The sequence below is a fragment of the Tigriopus californicus genome, chromosome 1 (assembly GCF_007210705.1).
Source record: "Tigriopus californicus strain San Diego chromosome 1, Tcal_SD_v2.1, whole genome shotgun sequence".
Classification (NCBI taxonomy): Eukaryota; Metazoa; Arthropoda; class Copepoda; order Harpacticoida; family Harpacticidae; genus Tigriopus; species Tigriopus californicus.
In genome coordinates, this window is record NC_081440.1 from 2,027,971 (window position 1) to 2,044,554 (window position 16,584).

A 16,584-nucleotide genomic window follows, 5' to 3' on the forward strand; every position below is an offset into this window, starting at 1 on the left:
AAAAAGGAAGTGTGCGATTTGCCGTTACCAAAAATGCCTGAAAATAGGCATGAAACCAACTTGGGTATCAACGGAGGCCGACCGCAAGGCCAACTTCCAGAGAAGGCTCTCAAGGAGTACATCACTCAGAAGCCCTGAAATGTGCTTTACTCAAGAGGAACGGTTGCGGATCTGCCGACTGATGCACCATATGAGAGAATATCGAATACAATCCCTGATAAAACGCTATTTTTATGGAAAACCATGTATTCGTGCCAAAATGACCAGTTTCATTCTTGGTCAGAAAATGGAACTTGAACAGTTGATGGTATTTATCAACGAACATGTTGGTCCGGTTCCAGACTTTTTACACCGAATGGCACATTTAGGAGAGCTGGATCATGACCTGGCAAGCACTTTGAGTCTCAAAAATTTTGGACAACTGTTCCCTTTGTTTGGAGTTATGGCTATGAGTGACAAAGATTTCGCCGAGGCCGCGGCGGAAATGAAATCAATGGCACAATCATTTGTGCTGCAACACCCAGACTACAGGCCATTTCTGAATCTGTTTGAGACGATGCAATATCAGGCCCATGGGCCAAAATATGAGACGGTCTTTCCATCGCCATGGGCTCCGTCACTTGAAATGGAACAACGCCACAAAGAGATGTTCAACAAGGTTCAGGAATACCCCAAGAACCAGGATGGATCTCAAGTGGACAAGATCTTGTTTATGCTAACTGTTTTGGTGTCACTTATGTCTGTGTGCCTTGATCACGGCGCCAAAGATATCCGCATTGAGAATCTTCAAGCCACCTATACTATGATGCTTTATCGCTACCTCAAACAAACGATGGGAACAAAAGCTTACGCCAAGCTTACAGATGGGCTGATGATAAGTAGCATAACAAAACAATTGTCGGATATTCACTTGCAAGCAGTTTCTTATAATAAACCTCAGCCGTCTTCATAAGCATCTCAGAAGCACAAGTAATCAATACAACGACTACACCCTTACCTTTCAGAAACATGAACGATCCGGACCAGGAGTTCGATCAGACGTTGGAAAGCTTTATCACGGACCAGTTTATTCGCGATATTCTCTCAGAGGAACCCCTCGACCCATTTAACTTGGAAGTGCCAGAGGACTCTACTGCTAATACAACAATATCTACCGAGGGCTCCTCCCATTCCAAGACATTGAAGTTGCCATCATCTCTTCCAACTCATTCCCCGAGGCTGTGCCATGTGTGCAACCTTCCAGCTGGAAAGCATAATTATTACGGAGGACAAGTGTGTGAAAGCTGTCGAGCCTTCTTCCGACGTTCCATTCAAAACCAAACCCATCCGATATACCAATGCAAGGCCTTAAAGAACTGCATAATTGACTCAAAATCCAGGAAAAGTTGCACCTGGTGCCGATTCAAGAAGTGCCTTTTCGCCGGAATGAATCCGAAATGGATTATCACCGATCAGGAGAGGAAAACCAAGCTTGAAGCCAAGCGTGGTAAGATTATGAAGGCCACGATGAAAAGAGATTTTGTGCCAATCCAAAGAACGGTTGAGCTCAAGTTTACAATTGAGGAACAACTGAAGGTTCAACGACTCTCTGACCACGCAAGGAAATTTAAAGTGTCGGTGCTGGCCAAGCACCTGGCTAGTGATTTAACCCCATTGCAGACTCTTTGGAAACTTGCCCTTAATTTGGGGACACCTACTGTAGAGTTCATTCATTTTCTTGAGGAGAAAGAGAAATCCATTTTCAAGACCATAGCCTTAGGGCTAGAGGAAATGACCGATTTGGATTTGCAGGATCGAGAGACTTTGGTTCAAAAGAACAGCACAGCCTTTTTTGCCCTTATCATGTCCATTTACTTTAACCCGGGGGACTTTGGGCGACATCTGGAGGAAATTTTGATGGCGTTGGATATTGCTTTGCAATCTAATGACAATCCAGCCCTGACGACCGCTATGGAAACGCTTGAGGTGATCAAGATGAGCAATTTTCAAGGGCTCTCATTTGACACTTTCTACTCTAATTGTCCTAACAAAAATGTCAATCTTTCAAAAGCTCAAAAAAATTTGATGGGCAAAATACAAAGCGCTCTCAGGGAAATTCCGAACCAGCCCATTGACACCATCATTACTTGCATTGTCATCCTCAACCTGATATTTGCATCCGATGGGAGCAGCAACCTCAAGGACAGCAAGAAAGTGGAACGGATTCAGAACAACCAAGTGTTCATGCTTCATAGATATCTCAGATCCAAGTTTGGAGATAAAGCTCGGGCAAAGATGGGAAAATTAGTGATGCTTATGTCTTACACGCAAGAAGCTTACTCTTTACATCGCCAAATGGTATCGCTTTCACTTTGATTTGAACATTGCTTTCGAAGTAGTACCTTTAAACTTGACAACGAAAACAACTTACGTACATACTAGTTGCAACTTAAGGGAGACTGAATATTGACAATCGTGCAACTAACGAAAAAAATGATAATCATGTACAAAATAAATCAAAATGACCAGATCTACTTTTAACTATGGGTATCAAAATATGATTTATTCATTCAATTAAGATTACGCTTGCTCAAGGGATAGCTACAAGTAAGTTGTTTTTCCTTAAGTTTTGAAGTGTGTGAAAAAAGTTGATTGTTTAATTTGCTTCCCTCTAATGTTTGTAGGGAACAAATACGTATGCCTTGTTGATCCGGTTGCATCTTTCAAGTCAGACTTGGACAAATTTTTAGATAGCATTCCAGATCAACCCTACATTCAAGGACTAGCTCGGTCTGCCAACTCAAATTCGTTGGTAGACCAAATATCATATAAAGATTGAAAGGTAATAAATAAACGAATTATTACCTTTCATTTCAATAGTACTGGGGATTACATTCCCTGTAGCGGTTAGATCAGCCCGTGAAAAAACAAACCAAAAAAAAAATAGCACAATAGGCTCCATTTTATACAGTCGCTTGACTGGGCTGGGCACAAAATTTTGAAATTTGACCTTTTCAATGAAATGGTGCTTAACATTAGAGGTCACAAAAAAATTGTAAATGAAACCTGAGCATTGCTGACTTGTCTTCATTGAGGCCTTCACCATAACAACGATATTAAAAGACATCATTTGAGCGGCAAGATGAACATGCACAAACCATTTGGGTTTAAAAAGTCTATGCACTTGAAAATGATAATGAGTAGTGTCAAAGAATTTAGATGTTAAGGAAATTGAAGCTCCAATACCAACAAATCTACTATAGAAATAAAACGCATTGTTTGGCAAGCCCACCTCTGGTCAAATTACAGATTTCTCTTCAATTTCACTAAAATCTTATCGCAGACACATTCAGTTTCCAACCCCTTTGCAGTCATATTTGACCACCACATTTACTTCTACGCTCTAATCAAATTCATAAGAATCAGGTTAGCACTTTCCAGTCCTTGGTTTGAAAAATGATGTTGATCACTCAATTTGCAGATTCTCACATAACGTCAGTCGTCACCCTGTTTTTGGGTATATCTCGTTAGTCGGGGAAAACACAGAAGAGAGGTGCGGCGAATGAGTCTGTGAGATCGCCTTCTGAATTAAGGCTAAGAAACACCCGTCGTATTATTAGTGTTTCTTGCGTTGTGAAGTTTGGTTCTGTGGTTAACATGATCTGGAATATCGGGGCAATATTTGCTTATCTGCATATGGGAGATAGACTCACTCGTTTCTTTGGAAAGCTTGGATATCTATTGGGGCGAAAGCGAGAATTAACGTTTCTATTGAACTTTTCCACTCTCTTGAGCACGTCGTATTGGGTGTACACCATTTATCTCCCTTACATGCGATATGAAACAGATATTGAAAAGTTATTCATCCCAAAAACTGCAATGGCATGGCAAGAACGTGAAATTGCTGGAAGATATTTTCCGGTGGATTACCAAGATTACCACCCAGGCCACGAGATCAAGATGAACCCAGGATTGAATCTCCTTATTCAGCCGAAAGACAACCAAAGTGTTTTCAGAACCGAAGTATGGTTGGACATCATGACGATCAACAACCAAGTGGTTAACTTGGTGCATTTAAAGTCTGGAGAAGGTTTTCAGCACCTTTGTGTCAAGAGGGACAACATTTGTCTTATCAACGATGTTTTAGAACTTTTCGACTACATTCAGGCCATAAAATCGGGGACGCTTGTGCTGGATTTTCCAAAGATGTCTAATCCCGTGAGTGGCAACGACTATTTCTTACCGGCACATTTTGGTCACGTGGTGCTTAATCCCGAAGAGACCCATTTAATTGATGCCTTTAGCATGAAACTCTATTACTCCTTAAGTGCAGCTCCGGACCAACTGAACCTGAGCAGAACATGGGAGGTTGAAGTTGCCAATTGGGCACAATCTCAAAACTTCACCACCATTCAAATTGATGTTCTGCATTCTCAAAGTCTGCAACAAGGGCTCGTGGCCAATATCGATTCGGCTTTCAATTATCTGGATGTGACTGTGGCACTGGTCACATTGTATATCACCTTTAACTCCATGAACTCCAAATTTGGGCTCACCATGATCCTGGTCAGCCTCTTAGGCCTTCTGAACACGGTGTTATGCATGTTCTTTGCGTTTGCACTGACAATGAAAATGGGCTATGATTGGCAGGCTATCAATTTGGCATCGGTTTTCTTATTGTTGGGCGTGGGTTTGGATGACACTTTCGTGATGCTGTCGTCTTGGAGAAAATCGAAGCACATAAGTTATATTCCACATAGATTGTCGCACTGTTACCAAGAAGCTGGAGTGTCTATCACAATCACGTCCCTAACCAACATCATTAGCTTCATGATTGGAGCTCTCGTGCCTGGATTTCCTTGTGTCGAGATATTTTGTGTTTACGCGGGATCTGGATTATTAGCCATATACCTTGGCACTCTGTTCATATTTGGCCCAGGTTTGGCCTTTTTGTACTCCATTCAAGATGGCTTGTTGCGGAAACTTCCCAAACTCAAGAAATTGGAACTGAAATGTGTCACCAAATTACCAACGGGAAACGATATGTTTCAGACTTATCTCGGTGTACCATTAACAAAGTCTTGGACAAAAGTTGTGGTGCTCATAATCTGGATAACGTACTTTACTTTGGCGGTTATTGGATCTTTTAACTTGGGATACGGATTGGAGCCCAAAAATCTAATGCGTCGAGATTCGAGAATGTTCTCTTACCTTCAAGACCATTTTATAGCCTTTCACCATTTTGCCTACAGGATTCAAGTGATATTTTATGACGAACTCGACTATTCGGATGTCAAAGTTCAGCAAGAAATGTTCCGGGTCCTGGATAACATCAAAAGCTCACCTCGAATGAGTAATAACTCAAAGATAGAAGAAAATTGGCTCACTTCGTTCCTGGATAGCCCATTTTCTCCTGAAGAAGACGACCCTCCGGAGCAATTCATCATGAATCTGAAGAAGTTTCTGGTCGAGTTCAAATCTGCCCCGGTCTCACATAATGTCAAGTTCAACAATAATGGGACCCGAATTCTTGCGTCGAGGATCGTTGTGCAAAGCTCATCGATCAAGGACTCAGTGGAAGAGCAAAAATTAATGCTTGATCTTCGAGATGTAGCGCAACTTTCCCATCTTTCTATAGCGATTCACAATCCATTTTTCATTCTGTATGATCAATCCAATCACGTGGTCTATTCAACGAGTACGAGCGGGTTTTGTTGCGTCACTGCCATGTTTTTTGTGGCCCTCTTTTTCATTCCCAGGCCCTTTAGCAGTTGCATGATTGTGTTGGCCATTATCTCTATACTTATGGGAATTTTAGGCGGAATGTTCTTGGCCGACATCAAAGTGGATGTAATCTCCATGATCAATATCATTATCAGTATTGGCTTCTCTGTGGATTTCTCGGCTCATATCACCCATCATTTCATATCAAGCGTGGACATGGATCCCAATGAAAGGATAAAATCAAGTTTGGAAGCATTTGGTATGCCCATCATCCAATCTGCCTTGTCCACCATTTTGGGCGTGATGCCTCTTTTCTTCATAGACAGCTACATCCTTCAATCTTTTGCCACAATGATGACCTTAGTCATATGTCTAGGCACCATTCATGGGCTTGTGTTCCTTCCAGTAGGGATGTGTACTTTTCTTTTGGGCATGCGCTATTGTCACGGCAAATCCGTTCGTGAATGCAAACCTGAAATACTTCGCATGGCCAATTTGGCTTTCGACCCGGATGAGACAATCCGAGGTGTCCACGACCAAACTAGTCCAAAAAGTACCAGAGCTGAACCCGACACCGATCCAAGTAAATGTGAATGTGATAGAGAGTCCAAATTGTCTACTTTATATGAATCTGTGGGGAATGCAAACGAGTCAAGTGTGGATTCCTTTGGCGACAACTCCACCATCTATATATGAACAGAGAGAGATTGATAATTGGTCATTTTTTTAATCATGCGAACTAAGACGAATATGAGTTTATTTTTGAAATTTGACGTTCCTATAAGTGATTCATTATTATTCAATCAACCGGATTGATGTGCCAGATGTTCGTCGAAGACTCGTCGGGCCTCCAAAAGCCCCAAGGACGAATCCTCAGTCCAATCCCAGACTGGGGAATACTTGAAACCGTTCTTGACACTTGTGTACCAAACCATGATTCCTCGAAGGTTTTGGTTCACGGACTCCTTGGCCAATCGAATAGCCACATCGGGTCGGATGGAACCTTTGGCTCCCAATAGGATGGCATCAGTGGGTACGTTGACCTTGACAGGGAATCCCTCCCATTGACCTGCGCCATTGGCGTAGTTTTTGACATAGTTCAAGGCCTGATCACCTTCATAAACCATAAGCCCAACGGTATCGATCAAGTTCGTACTCTTGCCATTCTCATCCCAACCAGCGTTGATCACGTCAATCTCGGCTTGAACCTGTTCACAGAAAAGTGAAATGAGATTACTTGTGGTGAACCAGATTATTGAGAGGTGGTTGGATATACCTGTGGGTAACCATAGGTTGGCTGGCTGATGATCATCTTGGGTTGAAGTTGCCTCAGTTTTCGAACAAAGTGAATCATGTTGGGTCCGGCTTCCTTCTTGGCCCCAGCACCTTCCTCCAGATCCAAGTCAATGCCATCGCAGTTATAGTCATCATACCATTTAGCCACCTTCTCAGCCATGGCTTCGGCTTTTTCTTTGGAGGTCAACCAATCCCATGGATTAGGGTCGATAGAGTAGGCATATCCGCCTTCACCAAAACAGACAGGAAGTCGCCGTTAGAATCTGGTGAAATCTAGTGAAAAATCTTAGCAAGCTTACCAATCGCGAAAATGATGGTGGTATCAGCGGGAACTGCGCCTTCGGTGTTGGTTCCACGAGTATCCGAAAGCTTCTTGAAAGAGGGTGGGACATCCATAGTGGTTGGGTGGATAAAAGTGAAGAAGAGCACATTGGCGGCATTTTGCTGCCAAGAGTACAATTTGGGCTCCCACTCAGCTTCACTCTCGAAACCGTCTTCATCATCGTCAGCCAAGAGAACATACAAACCAATGATCTGCGGATAGAATCAATCTTCATAGAATAAACGTTTCCAATTCCAATCGAGCAAATCAAGCCTGACCTTTTCTGGTAGATCCACATGGTTCCTGGATCCAGGGACAACAGCTGGAGACACAACCGTTTCCGCAGCTTCTTCCTCTCCTTGTTCATCTTCCGTCTCCTCAGTTTCATTTGGACCATCCGGTTGAGTTTCAACTGGTGAAGGTTCGTCTTCCTTGTTGCAGAAGATGATGGCTTCATTATTGACCTTAATGGTCTTCAGCATAGGTCCAACGGCGTTCTTGGCAAACTTGCCCATGACCACAAATTGGCTGGATTCGCAGTCTCCCGAAGTCACGACGAATTTGTCCCCCGAAGATTTGTCAGTCTGTCCGCCAAACACTTCGAACGAATCGACACTCTTGTCGAGCTCGATCTCTACCGTCCAATCCTTGGATTTGTCCTCATCTACTTGAATCTTGCCGACGAAACCCCCATCCCAGACGTTCCACTCCTCCACATGCGGGTCGCATTGGCCTTGGTTGTTGTAGACGGTCACGTCCAAGACCTGAAGCCTTCGCTTGTTTCCTTGTCGATAAGGATCCAAGGGAATGAACGAAGACAAGGCAATAGGTAGAATAATAGCCAAGACTAGAGTTGTCCTAGTCATGATGGCCCTTGTGAATAGATCGAGGTCCAACTTGACAATGAGACAAAGTCGAAAGAAAGTTACCTTCTTAATATAGAAGGTGAGCAAACCCCGCCCGGATTTCTTGGAGCCCTTCAAACCTGATTTGGGAGAAAACTTGTCATTTGATCAAACCATTTGATGAGACTTTCAGTCCTGACCTGATCAGAGGACATGAAACGGTTTCAGAGGCATTTCTTTTAGCTTTGTCGACGTACTTCAAGACAGGAAACTGTCTTTTTGAATTGAGTATCGATTTGACATTCCTTGAAAATGCCAGTTTTTGGTGCAAAACACATTTTCTGTCACTTGTCTAAAGTTTAAAGTGGATTAGAAAATTAGACGAAATAAGCGAAGAGAAGATAGTCGATCCTAAATTGGATTAGATGAATTGGTGTTTAGAAACCGGTTTCAAAGATTTTCACCCACGGCTTTGTGACCCTTTTCTTTATTTCACAAAGAAACTTTTAGTTCATCAAGGAATATCTAACGTTTCCGGAAGAACCATCGTCACACCAGGGAAAATGAATACTTGAATTCTATTTCTTTTGCAAATGATAAATAAACAAAAAGCGAGTCTTTCCCTCCATTTTGGGAACGATCTTTTCCATTTTGGGATCGGATCCCATGAGTTCATAACCGCAATTGTCCGTCAGAAAATTTAGAATCTAGAAATAAAAACCAAGAACAATAAAGAAGAGAGAACGCTTAGGAACGTAGAAAGAATGCGGGGAAAGTCTGAAGCTATTTCATCTGTCTCAAACTCCTGATTTACTCACTGAGATCTCATACAAAAGCAGAATCTTACACCTACAGCAAAGGAATAATCCAGTGATATTATTACCGAGATTTTCTTATCAAACTCACCGGCATGTGATTGACTCGTAACAAGATGAGATCTTGTTGAGGGGACATCTCTGTCGATTTCGTGTCCAAAAAGGACAAAAGTGATTCATGTTCATCATTGGATAAGCCGGAAACAGCCGTGTACATTTGTTCCAGGCCTTTATCGCCTCCAATGCGTGCTTTTTCACAATACACCATAAGGAACTTCATAATGTCTTCCAACTCAGGACTTGACTTGGTCAACTAGGATTGACTACTAGTTTTGAGCTATTCTCAATCGAATAGTTGCGGCTTATAGAGATCGGATTCTTATCTTTTCACACATTTGATCAATGACTGTACAACAGTGGTGCTCGATGTGAACACTATCGATAAAAATCTAGTAAATCTAGCAAGGTTGGGTTCTTTTCAACTTCAAAGTTGACGCCCAAACAAACTTCAAATGTCTGGAAGTCCACATCCTCTTGCGAATATCTGGTGCTAAATCCTTTTGTTATTCATAGAAGTACTAAGATTTCAGCTTTTTACTTTAGTTTCCTAAAATCCACCAAAAACCAAAATGGATTATCCTGGTCGCCAAAGACTGAATATGTCGATCACTAACGTCTCTAAATCTAACGAAAACACGGATCTAAAATCTAATGAAAATGAACGAAAACACGGATCTTTTTCAAGGGAGAACATTTATTTCATGATAAACAATTCAACCTTTTCAAAATTTTGGTTCACAAATTTTTTTTTAGAAAAAAGCGGAATTAGCCATCATTCATAAAATCAAGGGATATTGTTAACAATTTGGTATCACTAATAATCATGATGATGCTGTTCTTAAGTTCCTTCGAAAGTTTAATAATCATAAAGTTCTTCAACCTCGAAAAGACGCAGACATCCCGCGAGAACCTATTGTTGTTGATAAGATTGGGGAAAAAACGAAGGGTCCAAGAATAAAGAATGGAGCTGGCAAAATGGTGACTTGTTGAGAATGTTCTTGGAACTATCATCAAAGATCAAACTGAACGACAAACACGAGGTTCGTTTACGTACGATCAATAACTAGCAAGTTCGAAAAGAGCGGGAGATTTAACAATGGAAAACAACAAGGTGAATATTAATCGGTTGGGAAGGGCAGGAAGGGCGAGCAGTATTTAACTAGTAGTGTTCCAAGAAAGTCTCCAAAAGCGAATTGTCGTATCATTCCCTCCAGAATTTGGATCCATACGTCAAAGCTTACTCACAATGAAAACAGTGGAAATGGTTCTTAACAGTAATAGTCAATTACATGGCTGTATTCATCGGACCCAAAAGAGAAGATGCAGTTGGGATGGATCTTACGGATCTCTATGAATTTTTCAATCTTGGTTTCATTGGTTTCATGTCAATCTGAAGTGTCTTTGCATTGTGTCTCAAACTATAAATACTTTAACATTTGCCTCAATGTAATGGGATTGTAAAAATCCACTTTTTGTAGTAACAATATTAACTGAACGCGTATTTATGGAATTATTATGTTTTTTGCTTTTATGTACAGGGCGTTGGCTCCACAACAAAGAGGATTTCCCGATAGAATTCAATGGGCAAAGGAGCCAACTAGGAGCCAACATTTTTATCTTTACTGGTTTCAGAGTTAACAATGCACATATCAATGGAATCAATGAGTCAAATTTTAAGAATCATATGAAGACTGATATAACCTGACACTGACTAACTAACTAGTTGACAAACGACGAGGTCAGGGTCACCAAATCCGGACGACACGGGAAAAGCCGAGCCAAGAAGAACCCCACGTGTGATAACAAGAATAATGCTGAACCTTTTGAATCTTGAGACTTTTCTTTTGACTTGTGATGGATGGTCTTATCGATGCTGATGACGTGTAGATGGGATTTGAAAGATTCTTCACAACTTCACTTTTGGCTTGTCGAAGGTCATGGAGAGGCCGTTCATTCGTTCGATCGTTCATATGGACTAGACAAACTCTTCATGCAGTAATTTTTGTTGCACATCAAACTGCTTTTTAGAACATGGAGAACACGTGCAAGAGAACAGAATTGCTACAACGCACATAGGCAGGCCAATGGGTTTTTGGCAGGACATGGATAAGGTCAAAGGAGATTGGATTTCCCTCCGGGCGGATGAATGGAGCGTTGTCTAGTACTGAACTTGTTGTTGGTAGTTCATTCCTGCAAGATGGAGATTCAATCAGTTTTCTGCAGAAGTCAGTCTTCTACTCAAAAAGTTATCATGCTAAAAAGCCCGACAATGACTGACACTGCCCAAAAGGAACACGTTGGTGTCCACAACACTGATTAAGAGTTCGTTCAAATGTCAAAATGTCAAGAGGAATGATTTTCGTTGCTATGAAAACAAAAGGAAAGAAAGCATCATCTTTGAAAATGCCACAGATTAGTATGTCAATCCATTTTTTAAAAAAAAGTAATGAATAGATGTAAGGGGTAGTCTTGGATTTTTTTGTCAAAATCCAGCAAGCAGACGTAAAGATATGATATTACACTTCTAAAGGTTGCATTTGTATATAATTTAGCAGGTGCGCAAGAAGTCTAATAGACGTTTTCGTTGCCCAAAAAGTAAACGAAATTATTTCACTTTTCGGAAGCATGTAGTAAAATCTGAAAATAGTTTGCAATAGCTTTCCAGACTTGATTAAATGTTACTTTACTTATTTAAATGTTACATTACTTTTAACCTTGATAGAAATATTAGGGAAAATGAAATCAAATTTGCATTTCTTGTTAAGCCATGAAAAAAGACAATAATGTGTTTGGGCAATAACTTCCACTATGGGCAGGTCATTTTTCGATCGTTTTAAGTGTAAAATGCAACTTTCAATGTGTAAGAACAAGGCACCGACTAAAATAGATGTTTATGAAATTTCATGTCAATACAAAACTAAGAGTACAAATAATATTGATGAGCTACACTTTTGGCAGTTACTTATCTGAGCTATTTTTGACAGTTACATGTGTTTGCAAAAGTTGTTCCTTTTGTTTCTTTGACAAAGAAAAACGTAATTAGATGTCTTGGCATTTGAGCAAACGCTCAAACAGACATTATAACCACCGTATGGAACAAGTGAAATCACAACAAGTCAACAAGATGCTTTCCTAGTCGTGTTTGGGAGAGAGAGCTTGTTGTCCTTTCCATGCAAGAAGAAAACCATCGCTTCCAAAGGGGAACTCGTCAATGGGAAAAGTGTCATTCTCGGCATGAATATTAATAGTGTCTGATCCTCTTGTGTGGAGAAGCGCTTTGGGATTGCGGAACTAAAATCTACATCAACCTCTACAGGTCTCTATTATCCAAGCTAGAATGCACAGGTTTGTCTGAACTAAGCAATCAACCAACCAACCAACCAACCACCAACCTAAGATGACGTTTTGCTTCGGAATGCTCTCATTAGTTCTCATTGATCACACCTTGGATGGATGAGGATGACGAGGACAAGAAGGAACAGGATTGCTAACCTCGTTAGAACCGTTCATGATCCATACCTGTTTGACCCCCGCCTGAGAAAGGCGGCTCGCTGTATTGACCCTCCTCGGTGCCATAGCCTTGGTAGGCTCCGTCCGGCGCCTCACCTTCTTCATCATCAATACCCTCGGCAAAGGCTCCGTCCGAACCGGCCTTGAACCGCTGATAGGCAAAGAAAGCGCCGCCTCCCTGTAGAAAAGGAACAAACAACTGGCATTAGGTGTCCATTCAAACCCGATTTACAGCCAATAGTGCCATGTTGATCCCTACCCAAGAAAACACGGAGAGAAGGGCGAAGAAAATGGCACCAAGAATGTTGGTGCTCCCATAATCGTACTTCTCATCGGACTTGCTCCACGCCACCGACATGATCAAGCAAGCCACGAGGTAGAAGAAGGCCCAAAGGCTGGAGAAGACCATGTCGGCGATGACGAAATGCTTCCTGGTCTTGATGGAAGACATTTGCTCGAAGAACCACTCCCCAACTAAGAAGGCAATGGAGGCCACGAATCCGACCACGCCCACGAAGGTCGAGAAGTGACACGTGGCCGACTGGTTGTTCATGATGCACACATCCTTGTGGAGGGTGTCGTCGTAGGTCCATCCTTGGGAAGAGATCGAACCAAACACCACCGTGGCAAATATCTGGAACAAAGGTTAAACTCTGTTTGGACCTTTCAAGGGTAAAGTGCGAATCGGCAATTAGTGGTTTAGTTAACGGCCAAAAACCATCAAGATCGGGCATCAAGATGAACATAAGAGCTTGAGATCAGAGGATATTCCAAATTGTAAACGGGAACGAAAATTTCCGCTCAAAGAATCTAAAGATCAACTATTAAGATAGTTGATGGCCGATATTACGTATGTTACATAATTTCTTTACTTTTAATTTGTCAATGGTCTTGCATCATTCCATGAGCCCAACTCGAACAATACAGCAGATCTATTCCTGAACCAACGTTACATCTGCTTTTACAAATCGTCACAGTAACCAAATACTTTGAATGGACCAAGAGTAATCAGTCATGAGCTAACTTGAACATCCTACTTTAATCTCAGTTAATGACAATCTTAGTCTCAAAATATAATGTAATGAGATGATATGAAATAATAGAATGTTGCAGCTGATACTCCTGGGTGTCATATGATGATAGGATGAGGGGGGGGGGGCTCCATTTACTACGTACAGTAGGTAGTCTCGGTCTGCTTGGAACTCGAAAGAAGAAGTGTGTCTTGGATAGTTGGTTTGTGCTTACCAAGGCGCTCAGGCGCATCACGACATTCGGTTTCTTGAGGAAAGTTAATGGATCTTGCTGACCCCCGGCCTTGGACCCGCCAAAGGCACCCCCATAGCCCCCGGGGTCCATGCCTCTGGAATTTTCGTGTAAAACCTCCCCTCAGAAATGCTGATCTCACTGCCACCACACGCGACTCACTAGATCAACCAACACTAGCAGCCGCACAATAACGAAAGGACTTGCTTTCTCTCTCATTCTTCCCTTCGCCACAGAATTGGTGGCCTTTGCTTGGTAGCACAACGAAGAGGCTCACTCAGCGGAGTAGGAGGAGGAGGGGAATAAGGCCGAAGGGCGACAACTTTCTATTGATTGGGTGCCTGGTCACACAGGCCAAAGTAAGTAGTAACTCAGCAGAAGCCAAAGTGGCCAAGGTCCTCTCACCCTCACTGCGTTGGGGCGCTTGAAGACCAGGGCCAAGTGAGGTGATCAGAAAGGCTCCCTCTGGTAACACACTAACTCCCTCTCCATCTCTCTCTTGCCTTCAGTTTTTGCGGCCAATGAGAGGAGGGCCAGAAAACAAGGCCGGGCCTACCAAAGATGAGAAGAAAAAGGCCCCAAGACCAATTCAGAAGAGGATGAAGATGAAGGCTGCAAAGATCGTGGATTAGATATCCAATGGAAGTTGCACAAATCGATGCATACAAACGATACAAATCCAGAAGCGACTACGGGGTATTTAGTTATTTAGTACAGCATCTGTTTGACACAAGTGTCTTTTCCACTTCATTGCCAAGAACAATTTCAATCCAGTTTGAATTTCATAATTCTCACTTTGCCTTTGTTTGGTAATATTGTATCGCCCTTGATTCAAGTAAACGACAAACTCGATGAAAAAACTGCAGTAGTTCTAGAAAACTGTGTGACAACTATTGTTATCTCGAATCGACTTATTTCTATTATAAAAATCTTACCTAAATATACTATACCAGTGCATCACAGCTAATTAGTTCATGAAAGTTACTGATAATTGTTCAATGCGATTGACATGCAAAAGAGTCTGAGTCATGCATGTGATTGGTTCTTAAAACCAAAGAAATGCAATCTTGTTTTCAAGTTTTACATTTTGACGCAGAGTCTGGGCCATGGGAAGAACTGTCAGAAATTGTTTGAAACTCTAAAATTGTATCAAGATAAAGACATTTCTTGTCAATAATTCTGGAGGGTAAAAGTATCAGTTCATTGCACTGTTTGATCCTGCACTCGAGCTTTACGATAAACTTGGAAAGGAAAAATTATCAGGGATTTCGAAAAGTCTAGTGTAAAAAGGGAATTTTTAAAATAGGAAAAATAAATAATTATTGTAAAAAATAAAAAAGTTTTTTTTGCCTTAAAAGTTTTTTCAAGCTTGTTAATTAATGAATTTTTTTTCAAAAATGCAATCGTACATGAACCATTGCCTTCATGGATAAAAGAACTGAAACCCTAATTTGAACCCTTAAGAAAAAACAATGAAGCCTCGAAGTACGAGTCACCTCTCAAAATTTATTGGTCAAGTCATCTTCCTTTCCTGCTTCAATTTCCCATTACCCTGGGACCTGGAACCAATCTCAAGTGAAGAAGAACCTCCGTCATGTGTAAAAGCGAAATCCTCGTTGCGAGCCTAAATTACATTTGATGTAAACGCTACTTGCTTGATCTCCGATAACTAAAAGTGTACCCCAAAACAAAGCGCCTCCAGATTACTGGCGGAAAATGTGGCTAACTATACAAAGACATTAAATTACGATTTTCTAGTGTGGTAGTGCTAGACTTTTTAGGAAATGATAAAAGTCAGTCGCAATTTTTCAAATTCAGGGCAAAGAGAAATTTTGACTTCAAATTGCAAATTGGAGGCACTTGTGGGAAAAACAAAATGACATGCTCCTTCAATGAGGCAAAAACTTTGTACATTGTATACCTATACACTTGCTGCCAAACAACTGCAAAAAATTTCATTCGTTTGTTTATTGCGATGTATTAACATCAAATGCGTCACATAATTTTAGTTGGTGTTGACATGGATATAGATGGGTTTTGGCAAAGTCAATAGAGGCAAGCTGCTTTCACTTCAAATGATATTCTTAATGATCACAGATCCCTGTGATTGGAATCAAGAGTGTTCTCGCTTGGTTCCAGCATCCGTCCAATATAATACAGGATTACATGAGAGAAAACATCGGTTAGCATCTCGAAAACGATCGTGAGACCAACCGGACCATGCCAATCTCTGAGATTGTAGGAAACCATTTAGACAATGTGAAGTGGACACCATTCAGGTCGCAAAAATCCACTCCATCTCCACTGATCTAAAAATGTGGCCTTCAATTACTCGTCCAGTGGTCTTATAACAGCTAGGAAGTGTGTGATGGTTCTATTGCTCCTATCCTGTTTTTCAGATACTTTGTAGGAGTGGCATTAATCCCATGCTACGCAGAGGTCAACAAAGACCCGCTCGACAGACCGTACTCAAATTTCGGTAAGACGAAACCTTGGAACACCCAATGTTGTGATGATGGTTATATTTATATGTCCTTTCTTACTACTAAAGATTCTTCCTTACAACTACTTTTGAGCGCGGCAAGGACAACTAGAAATATCATTATAGTTCACTCAAATACGTAAGAATTCAGGGGCTAGCCAAATCTGCCAACTCATATTCGTTGGTCGATAGACTAATATATGTATAAAATTAAAGTTAAGCAAAAGGAATGAGGTTTTCGTCTTAAACTGCTGGAAATTCCATTTCCAGTAGCGGTAAGGAAGTTCG

The 16,584-nt window shown here is 41.3% G+C and overlaps 4 protein-coding genes across 6 annotated transcripts; 2 read left to right on the forward strand and 2 right to left on the reverse strand.

Moving 5' to 3' along the window:
* Positions 1 to 1,001: 1,001 nt before the first annotated feature.
* LOC131885868 (vitamin D3 receptor-like) lies at positions 1,002 to 2,520 on the forward strand. The gene has a single exon (XM_059234059.1). The coding sequence runs from the start codon at positions 1,009 to 1,011 to the stop codon at positions 2,353 to 2,355; it is 1,347 nt and encodes a 448-aa protein (XP_059090042.1). The 5' UTR covers positions 1,002 to 1,008; the 3' UTR covers positions 2,356 to 2,520.
* A 154-nt stretch (positions 2,521 to 2,674) lies between these two features.
* Positions 2,675 to 6,476, forward strand: LOC131885843 (patched domain-containing protein 3-like). Its single transcript, XM_059234023.1, has one exon. It carries the CDS (start codon positions 3,637 to 3,639, stop codon positions 6,397 to 6,399), a length of 2,763 nt encoding a protein of 920 aa, XP_059090006.1. The 5' UTR covers positions 2,675 to 3,636; the 3' UTR covers positions 6,400 to 6,476.
* On the reverse strand, positions 6,435 to 9,303 carry LOC131885858 (uncharacterized). The gene is made up of 5 exons (XM_059234048.1): positions 9,073 to 9,303; positions 7,600 to 8,873; positions 7,299 to 7,533; positions 6,980 to 7,227; positions 6,435 to 6,911 (listed from the first exon to the last, which is right to left on the reverse strand). Exons 2-5 carry the CDS (start codon positions 8,185 to 8,187, stop codon positions 6,507 to 6,509), a joined length of 1,476 nt encoding a protein of 491 aa, XP_059090031.1. The 5' UTR covers positions 8,188 to 8,873; positions 9,073 to 9,303; the 3' UTR covers positions 6,435 to 6,506.
* Positions 9,304 to 9,715: 412 nt separating this feature from the next.
* On the reverse strand, positions 9,716 to 14,603 carry LOC131889167 (synaptogyrin-like). Of its 3 annotated transcripts, XM_059238210.1 has the most exons (5): positions 13,797 to 14,603; positions 12,811 to 13,185; positions 12,561 to 12,729; positions 12,434 to 12,485; positions 9,716 to 11,231 (listed from the first exon to the last, which is right to left on the reverse strand). In XM_059238210.1, exons 1-4 carry the CDS (start codon positions 13,905 to 13,907, stop codon positions 12,466 to 12,468), a joined length of 675 nt encoding a protein of 224 aa, XP_059094193.1. In that variant the 5' UTR covers positions 13,908 to 14,603; the 3' UTR covers positions 9,716 to 11,231; positions 12,434 to 12,465. The 3 variants fall into 3 exon arrangements, 2 of the variants coding, with proteins under 2 accessions (XP_059094193.1, XP_059094182.1); XR_009374179.1 differs by having other exon boundaries at positions 12,434 to 12,729; XM_059238199.1 differs by lacking the exon at positions 12,434 to 12,485.
* Positions 14,604 to 16,584: the final 1,981 nt, after the last annotated feature.